At 37.7% G+C, this 19,222-nt stretch overlaps 1 protein-coding gene and 1 pseudogene across 8 annotated transcripts in view; both read right to left on the reverse strand.

Moving 5' to 3' along the window:
* ZWILCH (zwilch kinetochore protein) overlaps positions 1–19,222 on the reverse strand; it is a 64,121-nt gene that overhangs the window by 20,524 nt on the left and 24,375 nt on the right. For 4 of the 8 annotated variants that reach the window (XR_005216436.1, XM_037833615.1, XM_037833617.1 and 1 more), the window contains 6 exons: positions 18,933–19,051; positions 16,770–16,969; positions 16,149–16,219; positions 15,650–15,805; positions 14,254–14,325; positions 143–272 (listed from right to left, as the gene is read on the reverse strand). Coding sequence is in view for 7 of the 8 variants with exons in the window: in XM_037833615.1 (XP_037689543.1) it covers positions 143–272; positions 14,254–14,325; positions 15,650–15,805; positions 16,149–16,219; positions 16,770–16,969; positions 18,933–19,051 (748 nt within the window). In the remaining variant the exon portion in view is untranslated. Of the gene's footprint in view, positions 1–142; positions 273–14,253; positions 14,326–15,649; positions 15,806–16,148; positions 16,220–16,769; positions 17,393–18,932; positions 19,052–19,222 lie in introns of those variants that run through there. The other 4 variants (XM_037833616.1, XM_037833621.1, XM_037833619.1 and 1 more) reach the window with 3 other exon arrangements.
* LOC119531864 lies at positions 6,193–7,625 on the reverse strand (annotated as a pseudogene).

Raw genomic sequence — 19,222 nt, forward strand, 5'->3', positions numbered from 1 at the left:
AGCACATCAGAACCAAAGCTGTCCCTTACTCCTCCATGACAGACCCCATAAGTTTTATATATACCCTAACCAAAAAGAATACCAAGCCTAAAAATAAATTTCTACTTAAAAAAGCAAGTATAAATTCTCAATTAAAACAAACCAGCAATATATAAGGGTGAGTTAGGAAAACAAACACCATTCAGAAATTCCTGCACAAGTTCAACAGCAGATTTTGCTTCCAGAGGTTCTGGCCATTCAGTTATTCCAGTCCTCAAACCATCAGCCAAAACCTATGGGAGGATTTAAAAAACAAACAAACAAACAAAAACCTGTTAGCAGAAAATATAGTTTAATTACTAAGAATGTATTTAATAACATTAATTGCAGTAACATTTCCTGAGTGTTTATCACGTGCCAGGCACTATTTTACGCGCTTTATATTTATTATGTTATTTAACTTCATAAAAACTCTATGAGGCAGATATTACTATTATCCCCATTTTATTGAGACTGTGAGGTTAAGTAATTTGCCCAAAGTCACACAATTAGTAACTGACAGTAATTACCTATTGACAGGGTACACATGCTGCAGTCTGATTCTGAACCGAGATACTAGGCACACAGTACTAGAAATGGTTCAAGAAGGACAGATAATACAGATGAAATAACTGGGAACAACAAGTGTGAAATTGAATGAATCCTACATAAAAATATACACATAATATCTAAACAAAAATTTTAAAAAAGGAATTTAGATAGGCTGAAATAGTCAGGGAAACAATGTGCAACTTCAGTTGCAATTTAAATGAGGGAAGGACTGGCTACAGAACAGGGAAAGGGCATGGGATAAGACGAAGAGGGTGGGATGACCCCAATTTGGGGGGAGAAAAAAAAAAACAAAACAAAAACCAAGGGAAAAGTGGGAAATAAGATTAGAAGGAAAGGGGTTGGATCATCAAGAGATTTTAAAACTAGGAAATATTTTTTATTTCATATGGAAGACAACAGCCACTGTTGATTTTTTGTAAAATGACATAACATTGTTAAGAATTTTTGTGTCAGAGGACTCCAGGATGGGATTCCAATTAAGAGAGAATGACAGTGTTACTCAGGAGGATGTGATATTGCCCTCATTCCAAAGAGGTCTTTGGAAAAGTATGGAGATAATTTTTGGTATCACAGTAACTTGTGCAGGGCAGTACTTTGGGCATTTAGTTTGGTGGGGACCAGTGATGCTAAACATCTTTCAATATATACTATGGCCCCAAACCAAAAGAATAGTCCTACCTGAAATACCAACAGTGACCCTGTTGAGAAAGAATGAATGATCATTAGAGAGATTCAGGAGGGATGTGATGAGAGTTTTAACTAAGGAAAAAAACCCAACAGACTATTCTATATAGTGTATGTGTATGCTGAAACAGGTTGGAGGTAGGAATATATGTAGAATAAAAAAAGAAAAAATTCTGCCTATTTCTAAAATACAGGAATTGAACTCAAAGATACCATGGCTACATGCACATCTAAGATTCTGTGAATGTATATGGGAGGTTATAACACGTCATGGACTTCTGAATCAGAGACAGACAAGCATTTGAATCCCAGCTCTTCCATTTACCAGTTGTCACTTCAGGCAAAATACCTGAACCATCTAGCAATATGCTTAGTACACAGTAGAATGAAGGGCAGCTTGTAGCTGTAGTAGTAAGTGGGGTGGTAGTGATATAAAATTGTAATTCTTACTAAAGTTAAACATAAGGTTTTTTGCCCAGAAAATGAAATGAACAGTGGAACCACAGACAGAAATGGGAGGCTTTCTAAAGGGATCTAGTCTGGAGCAATTATGAAGTTTCATTTTGGATATACAGACTTTGAGGCAAAATGATTTGGTGGCAGTCAAAAAGTCAGAAAATGGTACAGCCCAAAGATGGGAGTCTAGGATTCACACAAAAAACACTAGCTCAGTTATTGAATAAATAAGCTCTCTGTAGGGGTATGGAGAGAGAAAGGCAGAGACATGAGAGTCAAAGTATGATGGAAGGCCACAGTAAGTGAAAGAGGAGCTTTCAAGACAGGAGAAAGGGAACAAAGGCAGAAAAAGTGTGGCAGAATAGGATATACCACAAGCCGGGTGTTCAGGATGTCCAGGTAGGGGGTTCAGTGAGTGTAGGATGCAAGATTAAGCTAAAAAAAATAAGTAGACGCCAATAAACACATGAAAAGATGCTTAACTTCATTAGCAATCAGGGAAACGCAAATAAAATCCACTGGATATCACTTCTCAACCACTAGGATGGTTATAATAAAACAGACAGACAATATTAAGTATGGACCATGATGTGGAGAAATTCAAACTCTTATATATTGCTGGTGGGAATGTCAAAAGGTGCAGCCACTTTGGAAAACAGTTTGGCAGTTCCTCAAAATGTTAGAGTTACCATTGATGCAGCAATTTCACTCCTAGTTATATAACCAAGAGATGTGAAAACATACAAACAAAACTTACACACAATTTTTCATGGCAGCATTTTTATTCACAATAACCAAAGAAATAGAAATGATCCAAATGTCCATCAACGGATGAATGGATAAATAAAATGTGGTATATCCATGCAATGAAGTTTCATTTAGACACAAAAACAGAATGAAGTACTGACACATGCTACAACATGAATGAACTTCAAAAGCATTATGTGGCTTTCAGGAAGATGGCAGATTAGGAGAGGCAGAGCAAAATTCTCCTCCATGAAAAATACTAGATAAAGGACAGAAAGCATTCCAGAACAGCAGTTCCAAGGGCCACCAGCTGGGCAGGGACTTCTACACTAGATAGTGAGGACCTAGCTGGAGAGGCTGAGAGAATGCGTTTAGGACAGGTGGGTGTTTGGCCCAGAACACCGCTAGGGACGGGGAGTTGGAGCCAGCTGACGAGCACAGAAGGGGGCAGCTTTCCACGCCCCATGCACCCATCTCAGCAGTTGGGTGGAAGGATAACCCTTCACAGCCCCAAGGCTGAGAGCTCCTATGAGGGAACTTGGGATTCGGTGAGCTTGTGACCACAAACACTCTTTCTCCACAGAAGCCCATGGTGTGCACAGCTGAGAGGCAAGGCACTGCACAGAAGTGCCAGGAGCCGCTCCCCAATCCCAGGGACTTTTGGGCACACAGCAGACAGGGACTGCAGTGTATTTGAGCTAGAAGGTGAGCTGCGCAGCTCTGTAGCCCCAGAGTAGTCCACCTGCAGCCCTGGAAGCTGCTGGGACCACTGTGCCCTGGAGCAGACTACCTGTCAAACTGAGCAGTACCCACTCCCCTTTCCATAGGGCAGGCAGTCCCCAGTGCACATGGAGAATTGAGTGCTGACTGGAGTTTCACCTGGTTTGGACCCTGCTCAGTGCATAGACGAAGTTGGGGGAGAACTAGCTTGAGGGTAAGTGGTGGCTCCAGAGTGCCATCTGATGGTAGGATGGGGAAAGTGCACTCCACCAAGCTGCAGCTCTGCCAAATTACAGATAAATGTTCAAATTATTCTGCATATCCTAACATAACCTTATAAAGATAAACAAATGCCACAAGGGTAACAACAGAAAATTATAAAGCATATGAAGAAACCAGAAGATATGGGCAACCCAAACGACCAAATTAAAAAGCCAGAGGAGACACAGAACTTGGAGCAGTTAATCAAAGAAGTAAACACAAATCTCCAAAACAACTTCAAAGAGATGCCTAAGGACATGAAGGACATCAAGAAGACCCTAGAAGATCACAAAGAATTTGAAAGAGTAAATAAAAAAATAGCAGATCTTATGGAAATAAAAGATACTGTTGATCAAATTAAAAACATATTTGAGACACACAACAGCAGATTTGAACAGGCAGAGGAAAGATTTAGCGAATATGAGGATCAGAAGATGGAATGCGAAAGCACAAAAGAACAAATGGTGAAAAAATAAAAAAAGTTTTGAAATAGATCTCAGGGAAATGATGAACAACATGAAGTACATAAATTTAAGAAGCATTTGTGTTCCAGAAGGTGAGAGAAGAGTAAAGGACTAGGAAGAGTATTCAAAGACATCGTTGGGGAAAACTTCCCAACCCTTCTAAATGACATAAATATGCAAACAACTGCTCAGAGAATTTGTTAACAAGAGATCTGCCCTGTAAGAAAGACTAAAGGGAGCTCTACTGGCTGAGAAAAAAAGAAAGGAGAGAGAGGCCTGGAGAAATGAACAGAACTGAACAGTCCTAGTAAGGGTAACTTAAAGGAATTAGAGAGAGGGAAAAAATAGATCTGACAACAAAAAAACAAAGAATAAGATGGCTGATGCAAGAAAAGCCTTCACGGTAATAACATTGAATGTGAATGGAGTAAACTCCCCAATTAAAAGATATAGATTGGCAGAAAGGATTAAACAGTATGAACCATCAACATGCTGTTTACAAGAGACTCATCTTAGACCCAGTGACACAAAGAGATCAAAAGTGAAAGGCTGGAAAAAAATATTCAGCGGCAGCTACAGCCAAAAGAAAGCAGGGGTAGCAATACTAATTTCAGATAATTTATAGACTTTAAATGCAAATATGTCATAAGAGACAAAAAAGGACACTACATACAAATTAAAGGAACAATTCACCAAGAAGTAACAATCATAAATGTTTTTGCACCCAATTAAGGTGCTCCAAAGTACATGAGACAAACACTGGCAAAACTGAATGAAGCAACAGACGTTTCTAAAATAATTGTGGGAGACTTCAATACACCACTCTCTTCTATAGATAGAACAACCAGAGAGAGGACCAATAAAGAAACTGAGAACCTAAACAATGTGATAAATGAAACAGACTTAATAGACATATATAGATAGTTACATCCCAAATTTCCAGGATATACATTCTTCTCTAGTGCTCACAGAATGTTCTCCAGCGATAGCTCATATGCTGGGATAAAGTAAGCCTCAACAAATTTTAAAAGACTGAAATTATTCAAAAAAGATTGTGCGTTCTATGACCACAATGGAATGCAACTAGAAGTCAATAACCATCACAAACATGTGGAGGTTAAACAACACGCTTCTAAACAATTAGTGGGTCAAAGAAGAAATTGCAAGAGAAATTGCTAAATATCTAGACACGAATGAAAACAAGAACACAACATATCAAAACCTATGGGATGCAGTGAAGGTGTACTGAGGGGGAAATTTATAGCTCTAAATGCATACAGTAAAAAGGAAGAAAGAGCTAAAATCAAAGAACTAATGGAACAACTGAAGAAGCTAGAGAATGATCAGCAAACTAACCCTAAAGCAAGTAGAAGAAAAGAAATAACAAGGAGTAAAGCAGAAATAAATGATATGAAGAATAAAAAAAATGATAAAGAATATTTAAACCAAAAGTTGGTTCTTTGAGAAGATCAACAAGATTGACAAACCCTTAGCAAGACTGACAAAGTCAAAAAGAGAGAAGACCCAAATAAACAAAATCGTAAATGAGAGGGGCATCATTACTGTGGCTCCAGAAGAAATTTAAAAAATCACCAGTGGATATTATGAACAACTGTATGCCAATGAACTAGAAAATTCAGAGGAAATGGATAATTTCCTGGGAATACATGAACAGCCTGGACTGACCAGAGAAGAAATAGAAGATCTCAACAAACCAATCACAAGTAAAGAGATCCAATTGGTCATTAAAAAGCTTCCTACAAATAAAAGCCCAGGGCCAGAAGGCTTTACAGGGGAATTTTTTTTTTAAAGAGGGAAAAGAGGGTTTATTTAAGCTGTCGGGAGGATGGGGGGCAGGGGGGAAGCTTTCCTAAATCTGCCTCCCTGAAATGTTTCTTCAATTGGGTTTTTTTTGTTTTTTGTTTTTTTAAAGACACATTTATTCAGCGTCATGATCAGACTATTACATTTAGCAATCAACAGCATGGGTGCAAAAAAAAAAAAAAAACTACATTAAAACCCTTTGTTGGAATGCTTTACACTTTCCACAGAACAGAAACTAAAATAACCTGTTATACAATTAGTCACAAATACAGTCCTCATGTTTTTTTTGCCCATACACGAGTATTATCTAAAACATGTCTTCTTTGTAGCAGCTAGGCCCTGCCACCACTGTGCTTGGCTGAGTTCACAAATCTGTTGTAATCTGTAGCTTCCCTGTCACTTCTCTGGCTCTCCTCTCCTGCTAAGCTTTGTTTCTAGGCAGTAATTAAAACTTTCTGCCACTGACATAGCTACTGCTGCTGCTGGAACCGCCATAGCCACCTTGATTTCATGGTTTGGCAAAGTATTGGCCTCCACCTCCATAAGGGCCAGAGCTTCTGCCTCCAAAGTTTCCTCCCTTCATGGGTCCAAAATTTGAAGATTGACTGTTGTAACTGCCAAAATCATTGTAGCTTCCGCCACCTCCAAAACTGCTTCCATCATTACCAAATCCATTATAGCATCCCCACTGCCATCATATCCACCACCACCTCGGCTGCCACCAAAGCCACCACGACCACTGAAGTTTCCTCCACAACCAAAGTTGTCATTCCCACCAAAACCACCTCCACGACCATCACCGAAGTTTCCAGAACCACTTCGACCTCTTCGGCTGGATGAAGTACAGGTCATCTCTTGCTTAGACAGGGCTTTTCTTACTTCACGGTTGTGGCCATTCACAATATGGTATTTCTGAATGACAATCTTATCCACGGAGTCATGGTCGTCAAAGGTCACAAAAGCAAAGCATCTCTTCTTGCCACTGCCTCGGTCAGTCATGATTTCAATTACTTCAATCTTCCCATACTGCTCAAAATAATCTCTTAGGTGATGTTCTTCAGCGTCTTCTTTTATGCCACCAACAAAGATCTTTTTCACAGTTAAGTGGGCACCTGGTCTTTGAGAGTCTTCTCTTAAGACAGCCCTCTTTGGTTCCACAATTCTTCTATCCACCGTAAGTGGCCTTGTGAGAATGAGATTAAGTTTAGCTTTCACACAGGACAGGTGTGCCTAGCAGGGTGGGGCAGTTAAGGAATTGGTAGAAGGTTAAAAAGACAAACTGTAATCCACAGTCAGTCCCCCTGCTTATCCACCCATTATCTACTATCCTTGCAGGGTGGAGCCTCGGAATAGAGGTTCTCAAAATACCCTCATAACTTGTTACCAAACTAGCCCAGACTGGCTCTAAAGAGGCCTGGGCATACCCATTATAGTCAAGGGTGGAGATTTGTTCCAACCCATCCTAATGTTGCAAATTTGCACAGGAAATGTATTTCAAATGTTTCCAATTTGGGCAGGCTGCATGTTTCAAATTTGCACGGCTAGTTAGGCTTGTTGAATAGAATGTAACCTCTGGAGTATCCAGCCAATGGAGAAACAGGGGAGGGACTTGCGGTTAGGTTTAGGGAATAAATACTGCGCGACAACCCTCACATTTTGGTTGGGCGCCCGTTCTTGCAAGACCGTGAATAAATTCTTTTCTTCTCCACAATTGGGTGAGCGTTTATTCCTTTTAGGAATAGTGCTTGTTTCTCACAGCCTTGCATTCATGGCTGCATCCACCTCCTCCACAGTAGAGTATGTGACAAACCCAAAGCCTCTGGAGCATTTGGTGTTTGGATCTCTCATTACCACACAGTCCATGAGCATTCTCCATTGCTCAAAATGGCTCCTCAGACTTTCATCGGTTGTTTCAAAGCTTAGCCCCCCAATGAAAAGCTTCCGCAGCTGCTCAGGCTCTTTAGGAGACTCTGACTTAAAGGTGAGGGCAGTGGGAGGAAAGAATTCAACAATGTTTCCTCAGCTGCCTCCATGGGCAGAAAGCTCAATTGGTTTTTATATCCATTGGAGACAAAGAGTGTTAATTATTTAACAATTAACATGCAGCAAAAGTGATAGATGAAAGGCTTATCTATATCTGGAGGTTTGGGGCAATCTCCCTGAAGTGATTTCTTAATTGGCCAAACCCATTAGAGACAAAGAGAGTTAATCATTTTAGTTAACATGTAATAGAGGTTTGGAGAACCCCAGAAATTTAGTCATTTGCCATTTCCTTTAGGAACCAAGTGACATCTGTGAAAGTTGCAAACTTTACATTTACATATTGTTGCAGACTTTACATCTTGCTCTTTTGTGAGACTAAAGGCTTTCACCCCCTGCCTACTTCCTGTTTTAAAATTACATTTAAAAGCTGCTTTAGGTTACATTTTAAGGTTAATTTACAATTTCCTGCTTGCTTACAGTTTTAAAGCTATATTTTAAAAGTCACTGTTACTATTTCCCCATTAAACAATATTCATTTCTAATCTTGGGAATTGGGTTCATTCTGGCTACTTCTGGCTGAAATTGGGGTGAAGTAATCAAGTGGTTATTGGTGGAATTTCTGACATAAATGGTGGGTATTGTCAATTTCCTTTGGAGGAGAATGGATCATTCTTAGCCGGAGTTCTGAGGATGCTGGTCCTTTCAGGTGCAGATCTAGACTTGTAGGTATCCTCGACTTCCTTCGGAGAATGGATCATTCTTAGCCAGAGTTCTGGAGATGCTGGTCCTTTCAGGTGCAGGTTCAGACTTGATCTCTAGGCTGGTAATGTTCTAAGTGGGTACACCATGACTTTTTACACATCTCTGGCTCACCCTGAGGATTTTTCACGGCTCTCCTTTGTTAAGAAGTTGTGGTTTGTCTGAATCTTTCAATGTAGTCTGTAGGCCTGCTCCTGGAGCCGGAACTTGTAAATTCATTTCACAGGGGAATTTTACCAAACTTTCCAAAAACAACTGACACCATTCCTGCTCAAACTCTAAAAAAAAACTGGAAGAAAATGGAACACTACCTAATTCATTTTATGAAGCCAACATCACTCTAATACCAAAAAAGATAAAGATGCTACAACAAAAGAAAATTACAGGCCAATCTCCCTAATGAATACAGATGCAAAAATTCTCAACAAAATACTTGCAAATCGAATCCAAAGACACATTAAAATATCATACACCACGAACAAGTTGGATTCATCCCAGGCATGCAAGGGTGGTTCAACGTAAGAAAATCAATCAATGTAACACAACACATTAACAAATCGAAAGGGAAAAATCAAATGATCACTTCACTAGACACTGAAAAAGCATTTGACAAAATTCAGCATCCTTTATTGATAAACTCACTTCAAAAGGTAGGAATTGAAGGAAACTTCCTCAATATAATAAAGGGTATGTTCTAGTTTGCTAATGCTACCGGAACGCAAAACACCAGAAATGGGTTGGCTTTTATAAAAGGGGGTATATTTGGTTACACAGTTACAGTCTTAAGGCCATAAAGTGTCCATCAACAAAGGGTACCTTCACTGAAGAGAGGCCATTGGCATCTAGAAAACCTCTGTTAGCTGGGAAGGTACGTGGCTGGCGTTTCTTGCTCCCAGGTGGCATTTCAAAATGGCGTTCCCTAAAACGTCTGCATCAGCTTCCAATGGCCATCTACAAAATGTCTCTCAGCTCCAGCTAGCTATGAACTCCTTCTGTCTGAGCTTATATAGTGCTCCAGTAAACTAAACAAGGCCCACGATGAATGGGTGGGGCCACACCTCCATGGAAATTATCCAGCCGGAGTTATCACCTACAGTTGGGTGGGTCACATCTCCATGGACACTGAACCAATAGGTTTCAACCCCATCCACACTAATATGTGTGCCCCCACAAGAATGCATTAAAGAATATGGCTTTTTCTGGGGGACATAATGTATACAAACCAGCACAGGGTGTGTATGAAAAACCACAGCCAGCATAGTACTCAATGGTGAGAGACTGAAAGCCTTCCCCCTAAGATCAGGAACGAGACAAGGATGCCTGCTATTGCCACTATCATTCAACATTGTGCTAGAAGTTCTAGCCAGAGCAATCTGGCAAGACAAAGAAATAAAAGGCATCAAAATTAGAAAGGAAGAAGTAAAACTGTCATTATTTGCAGATGATATGATTGTATATTTGGAAAATCCTGAGAAATCTACAACACAGCTACGTGAGCTAATAAATTCAGCAAAGTGGTGGGATACAAGATTAACATGCAAAAGTTAGTAATATTCCTATATGCTAGTAATGACCTAACCGAAGAAACACTCAAGGAAAAAATTCTATTCATAATAGCAACTAAAAAAATCAAGTACCTAGGAATAAACTTAACTAAGGATATAAAACACCTACACATAGAAAATTACATGACTTTACTAAAATAAATAAAAAGGGACCTAAAGAGATAGAACAATACTCCATGTTCAGGGATAGGAAGGCTAAACATCATTAAGATGTCAATCCTACCCAAACTGACCTACAGATTCAATTCAATTCCAATCAAAATTACAACAACTTATTTTGCCAACTTGAAAAAGCTAGTTATCAAATTTATTTGGGAAAAAAAAAAAAGGTGCCCTGAATTGCTAAAAACATAAAAAGAAAAAAAAAAAAAAAAAAAAAAAAAGTGGGATGACTTACACTTCCTGACTTTGGAGCCTACTATAAAGCCACAGTAGTCAAAACAGCATGGTACTGGCACAAAGACAGACATATTGATCAATGGAATTGAATCAAGGGTTCAGAAATAGACCCCCAGATCAATGGTTGATTACTTTTTGATAAGGCCCCCAAAATCACTGAACTGGGACAGATCAGTCTCTCCAAAAAATGGGGCTGGGAGAACTGGATATGCATATCCCAAAGGATGAAAGAGGACCCCTATCTCACACCCTATACAAAAATTAACTCAAAGTGGATCAAAGACCTCAATGTAAGAGATAGTGCCATAAAACTCCTCAAAGATAATGTAGGGAAAATTTTCAAGACCCAGTATTAGGAGGTAGCTTTTTAGATAGATCTTGCACACAAAGCACAAGCAACAAAAGAAAAAATAGATGAATGGGAACTCCTCAAAATCAAAAGTTTCTGTATCTCAAAGGAATTTGTCAAAAAGGTGAAGAGGTAGCAACACAATGGGAGAAAATATTTGGAAACCACGTATCTGATAAGAGACTGATACCTTGCATATGTAAAGAAATTCTACAACTCAACAACAATAGTACAAACAGCACAATTATAAAAAGGGCAAAAGATTTGAAAAGACATCTCTCCAAGGAGGAAACACAAATGACAAACACGCGACAAAATGTTCATATTCACTAGCTATTAGGGAGATGCAAATCAAGACCACAATGAGATATCATCTCACACCAATAAGAAGGCTGTCATTAAACAGGAAATTACAAATGCTGGAAAGGATGTGGAGAAATTGGAACTCTTATTCATTGTTGGTGGGACTGTATAATGGTACAGCCACTCTGGAAGACAGTTTGGCGGTTCCTCAGAAAACTAGATATCCAGTTACCCTACGATCCAGCAATTTCACTTCTCAGTATATACCCAGAAAATCTGAAAGCAGTTACACAGACATTTGTATACCGAATTTTATAGTGGCATTGTTCACAATTGCCAAGAGTTGGAAACAATTCAAGTGTCCTTCAACAGATGAGTGGATAAACAAAATGTAATATATACATATGATGGAATACTACATAGCAGTAAGAAGGAGCGAGGTCTTCAAAAATATTAAAACATGGATAAACTCTGAAGACATTATGCTGAGTGAAATAACCCTGACACAAAAGGAGAGAGAGATTGTATGTTACCACTAATGTGAACTCTGTGAACAATGTAAAATAAGTGTCTTATAATGCAGAATTTAGGGGACCTAGAGATAGACAGAAGCTAGTGAAGAGGGCATAATAATCTAATGTGCAGAGACATGATAATGAGGATGAACTCAATGGTATGGGAATGGACAGGTGTGATTTTGGTTCATTAATGGGATTATAAGTATCAGCGCCACACTGAAGGCAAAGAGGTTCAAAAGTGGTTGTTTAAAGGCATGTAACCCACAGAGTAGCACTACAAACATAAATAAGTGTTAGCATGATAATCTTATTAGGCATGACACTGGTACAAAGAGTTAACAATAGAGTTGTATATGGAAAAACTACCTACTACGTATTATGGACTATATTTAATAGAAATATCTTACCAGCACTACACAAATACTAGGGAAGAATAATTAGCAACTCGTAAGAGCTCTGGGATGTTCTATGTTATGATAGTTGTTTAAAATTGAGAGTGATGATGATTGTACAACTATGTGAAGATAATATGAGAAGCTGTTTATCTTGAGACAGAATGTATGTTATGTGAAATTAGGAACCCACTACTTACTAAATCAGGCCCTCAACTTGAGGCTTGCTCTTGTAAAACTTAGGGCTGTAAATAGGAGGCTAGGCCTTCCTAAAATTATGAGGCACCTCCAAAGGACCTCTTTTGTTGCTCAGATGTGGCCCTTCTCTAAGCCCAACTCAGCAAATAAATTCATTAACTGCTTCCCCCACCCCAAGGTGGGACATGACTCCCAGGGGAATGAAACTCTCTGGCGATGTGGGACACAACTCCCAGGAATGAGCCTGGACTCCAGCATAGAGGGATTAAAAATGCCTACTTGACTAAGAGGGGGAAAAGAAAGGTAACAAAATAAGGTTACAGTGGTTAAGAGATCTCAAATACAGTCAAGAGGCAATTCTGGAGGTTTCTCTTATGCAAGCTGAAGCTAGACATCCCAAATGGCCACAGTATGCCATCCCCTTACCAACAAGCATTCTGAAATACCTAGGTACCTATCCAAGATTCTAAAAAAATCTTCGCACTAAGTTTTATCTCTCAGAAACTTAAATCCACCGGAGCGTTCCTATGCCAGACAGGTCCTAAAACCCAGAGGCAACACCCTCTTTAAGAACAATAATCAGATGCAGCCCTGTTCCCCGTGCTGCCAACACCCCCTTTCAATATGAACAAGTTAGGGTGATCACTGCCTAGACACCCCTAAAGATCGAGCAAGTGATTAAATGAGAAGAAGGTGTAGTAACAGACAAGATAGGCTTTAATAAAGGATTACCAATACTGAAACTTTATATAAACATATATATTTTAGATGCTGGGGTATTAGAATAGCTAGAAGGAAATAACTGAAATAGTGGAACTGTAACCTATAACATTCTTTAAAATTTGCTCTATAGCTATTCATTAAATTGTGCTTTGAAAGTTAGCACCTCTCTGTATATATCCTGTATTTCACAATAAGAAAGAATTGAACCTATAGAACTGTAACCCATAACATTTTTTGAAATTACCTATATAACTGCTTGTTGAGCTGTATTTTGAAAGTTAACACCTTTCTGTATATATGTTATATTTTACAATAATAGAAAGAACTGAAATTGTGGAACAGTAACCCATAACATTCTTTGAAATTTGCTCTCTAACTACTTGTTCAATCATACTTTCAAAGTTATCACTGTTATGTATAGATGTTAAAGTTCACAATAAATAAATGCATTAAAAAATACCCCAAATTACTCCAAGAGGATGTTTAGCCCTTAAAAAAAAAAAAAAAAAAAAAAAAATGCTAAATGAAAGAAGCCAGACATCAAGGACTACATATGTATGATTACATTTAAATGAATGTCCAGAATGGGCGAATTAATAGACAGAATTAGTTGTTGCCAGGGATTAATGGAAAGGAAGAGACTGCTAATGAGCACAGAGTTTCTTTTTGTGGAGATGGAAATGTCCTAAAATTGATTGCAGTGACAGTTGTACAACTCAGTAAATATATTAAAATCACTGACTTGTAGACTTAAAATGAGTGAATTTTAGGGATGTAATTCATAGCTCAATAAAGCTGTTTAAGAAAAAGAAAAGAAATAAGTGGGGCAGTGGCTGGAGCATAACTGGCTTTGTTATAACAGGCTAACACATTCGGAATTTCTACTAATTCGGAATTAAAATGAGGTACCCTCTTAAGATTCAGTTTGTAGAGTGAAGCTAAAATTACTGAAACAAAAAACTCTTAAAACACATGCTAATTAATCTTTAGTTTCAAGCAGATTATATATACATTTGGAATAAACTGGCAAGCTGACCCACCTGGAGAGAAGGAACCCATTGTATGAATAAAAACCAATCCAGTAGACAGGACAGAAGAACTGTAGCTATTAACTATCTAACTGATGCCTTCTTTAAATGTAAGGGCAACTCCCATATGGTAAAGTTAAATTGCTCAAACTGCCAAGAGTATCTAATAAATACAGAACATTTGAAACAAATTTTGAAGAACACAAAACTAAATAAAAATTACGTTAGCAAACATTTTTATGAAAACATAAGATTTAATGGAAATTAAAAATTCCAGAAGGATACTCACAAGGAGAAATTTCAGTTCTCTGTGAAGATGATTCAAAGGACTTCTGGGTTCTCCAGATTCCACTTTAATATTCTAAAAAGTTCCCAAAGTATGTCAGTTTTCACTGGTAATCACATCTATGCATTAGGATAACAGTTACTTGCATTTCAAACTACCAAGACATTAAAAGCCATGTTTCATAAAGTGCCAATAAATTGAAAAATCAGGGCAATACTTCATTAAGAACATCTTACCCAGAGGTAGCACAGATCCTACCTCTACCTTATATAGTAACCTAAATCCAGGCCATGGCACTCTATATATACCACAGAACAACTGGATCTAAAGTGAACAACTGCTCTTTTCATATGCTCTCCTGTCCTTCATCATTGATTGTGCAAGACGACAAGGTAGGAGATATATAAATAAGGACATCTCACTGATGATAAATTTAGCATTATCAGACACCAAAAATAAAATCCCACAAATAAATCTATCAGACTCCTTCCAACTAAATCAAGTGTACTGTCCTAGCCAGAGTTTGAAGTTTAAGAAACCTGAGACCATTAAAAAAAAATAACAAAAAATATAAATAAATAAATGAAAGAAAAAGAAAGAAAAAAGTAAATGCCAATGGATGTAAATTCCTACTACAAGGGGAAAAAAAAGCATAAAGAATATAATCATCCATAATCTCACCACCCTGAGGGACCTACTACTAACACAGAAGCATGCTTCTATGCAGGCTTTTTTCTAGACATTTTGAAAAAACATAGTAGAGATCCTACTGTATATACAATTTTGTATTTTTTGCTTAATAATGAGCCTTTCCTATTATTATTAAAGATATTTTAAAACATGATTTTTAAAAGATTATAATTTCCTCATGTGAAAATCTATTTAACAGTTTCCCTAGAATGGAACATTCAGGTCTTTTAATATTTTGGAAATACAGCTAAATCACTGCATTGAATGTATTTGTATATATAATTTTTTCCTAGCAATTCTGATTAATTTCTTAAAACAGATTCCTATAAATGTAAACAGAGTGCAATGGCACAATATATGAAGATTCTTGATATGTTGTCAATATCTGCAGTCTTATAAGAATAGCAGAGACAATAAGTCACTTTGATTATTCTACCCGAATCCCCACTCAATAGACTTTATTATTAATCACTGGAAAATTCTTAAGTTATACAATTACAGGACTATGTGCAACTGAGAGACCAAATCACCTGGCAAAACCTCCACTGGCTGCCCTGAGAAAACTTGTGAGGCAAGCTAAGCCTTTCAGAGTCATCCAGCTCCACACCCAGCAAAGGCTGGAGCTGAAACAGGCAGCGCCAGAAGCGAGCAAGTAAACAAACATTTAGGGGCCTCATTAGCCCAAAGAAAAGGTAGGGTCTACTCTTACCAGATTTGCAGTTGAAGAGAGTGGAGGGATTTGAAGAATTTCATCCACAGGATTCCAGGATATATCCAAAGTGATTGCTGTTTGTGATGTGGAGACTGTATCATCCAAGACAGTGGACTTAAAGAGCTCATACTGGGCAAAGCCCCTGGTTGTTACCTGAAAAGAGTGCATCCGGCAGACCATTTAGATGTGCTTTCCCACAGCCAGGGTACACTATAAAACTACTTTATTTTTGTTTCAAAAGGAAGAAAAGCACCATTCATTTGTCCCAAATGGAAAAATAAGATAATTCTTTTTAACCACAAAGATTAGCTAACAGGCAAGAAAACACACATTTTAATATCAGCCATTTTCTGATATGAAAAATATAAACATTTTGATACTACAGAAAATATCTAGTCATATCTCACTCATATTTGCAGTGACAAAACCTTTAAACCAGGAAGGCAGGTTGGTAACAGTTTGAAGAAAATAAAATGAGTAGAAGAGAAATATTTACAGTAGACAAATGATGTCTTTTCTTGTGTGAATTCTTTAGGTCTTCAAGATTTACAGAATAATTTTTATCAGCTATAGGACATGAAAGAAAGAAAAAAAAATTAAGTACAATTCAAAATTTTATTTCTAGAGAAAACCAGAAAATTATAATCCTCAAAGTCTGAGTGTACAACAACTTGACAGTAGTAATTGCTGAAATTAAATTTTAAAAATCACAGATGAATGAAATGTTTATAAAAGAATGAAAGTGAAACATAGCTCAATACCACCAAAAATAACTAAATGCCTACTATGAGATTGGAATTATATTTGTCGTCATATTGTTTTCTATCCTCCAGTGAAAATTTCTAAAAATACGCACAATATAAATCAAATAAAACCCAAACATTAAAACAGATATAAACTCCTGTCCAGATGTTTGAGGCCCAGCCCCTGATATTTCTGGAATACCTCTTCCATGTTGCAAATTACAAACCAGAAAAGATTCATGGTAATTAATGCAAGTTCCACTGTGTGCAATTCCCTCCTGACGATATCAATTTTCAGTAAAAAATCACAACACATTCAAAAATAAACACATTAATAAATGCATTAAATATATACATGAAGAGTGAGCTCTCACCTTTACAGCTAACCACATATAGGACAATTCCTGTGATGCTGTTATTTGTTGTCATAAGCTCAGCTCCTAGCCAACAGGTACCTTCAGGATCTGAATTATCACATCTTACCCAAAGGGGAGGAAGGACAGTAAGTGGCCTGCTAATCTTCAAATGGGTCATATTAGGATTGTGGACCATGGTGTAAAGTCCAATTAACTGCCTTGAAAACAAGAGTAAGAAGAATAAATTATAGGTAGAGATCGCTGTTAATTATGTAATCAGTTAAGAGTGGGTCTCACAGAAACAAAACTCTGGACATCAAGTTGCAAAATACTTCACCCGGCAAAGAGGCACATCAGGCAGATCAAGACACACCCACCAAAAAGTGAAAGTGTGAGAGGATCAGGATGGGAGCACTACAAACAAGGAGTTCAATATGGCAAGAGGAGGGGCTTCAGTGGGAATGAGAGTAGGGTATGAGTTTAAGCTAAAGAAATAAGTAGAAGCCAATAAGCAAATGAAAAGATGTTCAACATAATTAGTCTTTGGGATACTTAAGGAAATTTGAGTATGAACTATGATTTAGGTAATAGTATTGTAACAATGCCAAATTTCCAGATTTTGATCATTGTTCTATGGTTATGTAAGAGAATGCCCTTGTTCTCAGTGACGTACTTAGGGGTAAAGGGGTACAAGTTTCCAACTTACTGTCAATGCTTCATTAAAAAAAAAAGTGTGGGTGTGTATGCGCATGCTGGGGTGGGGGTGGGGGTGACAAAAGGGAAAGGAGAGAGAAGGAAGAAGGGAAAGGAAGAGAGAAAGAAAATGATAAGACAGATTTAACAAAACTAGTGAATCTGGGTTAAGGGTATACAAAAGTTCCTTATAATATTCTTGCAACTTTTCTGTAAATTTGTCAAAGTAAAGTAAACTTCTGCAAAGTATGTTAAAGTAAAAAGTTAGCAAAAAATGAGGCTTAAAAGATTTTTTAAAGAAATGAAAACTGAATTTATTACCAACAGATGTTTAGTAAAGGAAATTCTAAGGATTTTCCTTCAAAAAGGAAGTACAATAATCCCAAAAGGAAGGTCTGAAATGCACGAAGAAATGGAGAGCAAAGAAATGGCAAACATGGATAAATCCAAACAAACATTGGCTAGAAAAAACAATACAGATAAACACTATTTAAGTTGGGGACAGGTTGGAGTAGAAAATAGGTCAAACATGACTTAAAATTAAGAAGCCCATAAAAGAAAAGATTGATAAATTCAACCTCATAAAAAATTTAAAAAACTTTTTTGCATAGCAAAAAAACAAAAACAAGTCACTTTAATATTGCTATTATAGTAGCTATCATTCTCTTATGTTATTATCTATTTGACTAAATCCTGCAAAATTCTTTCAAGGCAAGGCCTTTTGGTTTTAGAGTTAGGGGGAGACCAGGCTTAGTGAACTGAATATGACTGCATGGGCAGGGGAGGAGGGGAGGCCGGAAGTCAAGCTACAGAGGCATCAGCGTTCCTAACAGGGGCACCAGTGGCATCCTGGGAGGGATAATTCCTCCTTATGCAGGAGAGTCCCATGCATTGCCATGGATATTTACCATCCATGGCCCAGGTATACTAAATACCAATAGCTCTCTACAAGCATTATAACAACCAAAAAATATCCCTGGAAATTTCCAAATGCCTGATGGGTACGGCACCCCACCCCAGGTGGAGGACCACTCTGCTAGACAATGAAGGCTCCTGCATAATACTGGTAAGGAGCTTGGATTTTATCATGAAGGCAATAAAGAGCCACTAAAGGGTTTTTAAGCAGAGAGACAACATGATCAGGTTTTAATTTTATCAAGATCACTCTGGCAGCAGTGAGGAGGAAAAACTAGAGAAGAATCATGTTAGACACAAAGAAAACAATTAAGAAGCAACAACATTAAACTAGTATGGGGTGGGGGAGACCAAGGGAAGATATCTTCAGTCTTGGTTATCTGGGATACCAATAGGCTATTCAAGTAGAGCTATCCTTAGATAGTTGGGTATACAAATATGGAGCTTGAGAAAGAGAAAAGGAGAGAGACAGCTGAGCTAGATACATATTTTTTTCCAATGTTTATAAGCACGATTCAATTTAAATTCTACTCCTCACCCCTACTCATATCCCTGTGCTAAGAAAAGACTTACCTTGCTCTCCCAATTGGTAAAGCAAGTGGTCCAACATTCTCACCAGTAGAGAAATCAGAAATAGCAGTTTCTTCAGATTGTGGTTCTTCAACATGATCTGTTTCTTCCTTTTCTAAAGGCTTTTAAAATGTTTTTTAGTTATTGAAGCAGACAAAGGAGCATTTAAGATAGCAGTCAGAGAGGATGCAAATAATTAAAACTAGAAATGAAAGGGAAGACATTACTACTGACCCCAGAAAAACAAAAAGGATTATAAAACTACATTATGAAAACTGTATGCCAATACATTA

This window comes from Choloepus didactylus, chromosome 4 (genome assembly GCF_015220235.1).
Source record: "Choloepus didactylus isolate mChoDid1 chromosome 4, mChoDid1.pri, whole genome shotgun sequence".
Lineage (NCBI taxonomy): Eukaryota > Metazoa > Chordata > Mammalia > Pilosa > Megalonychidae > Choloepus > Choloepus didactylus.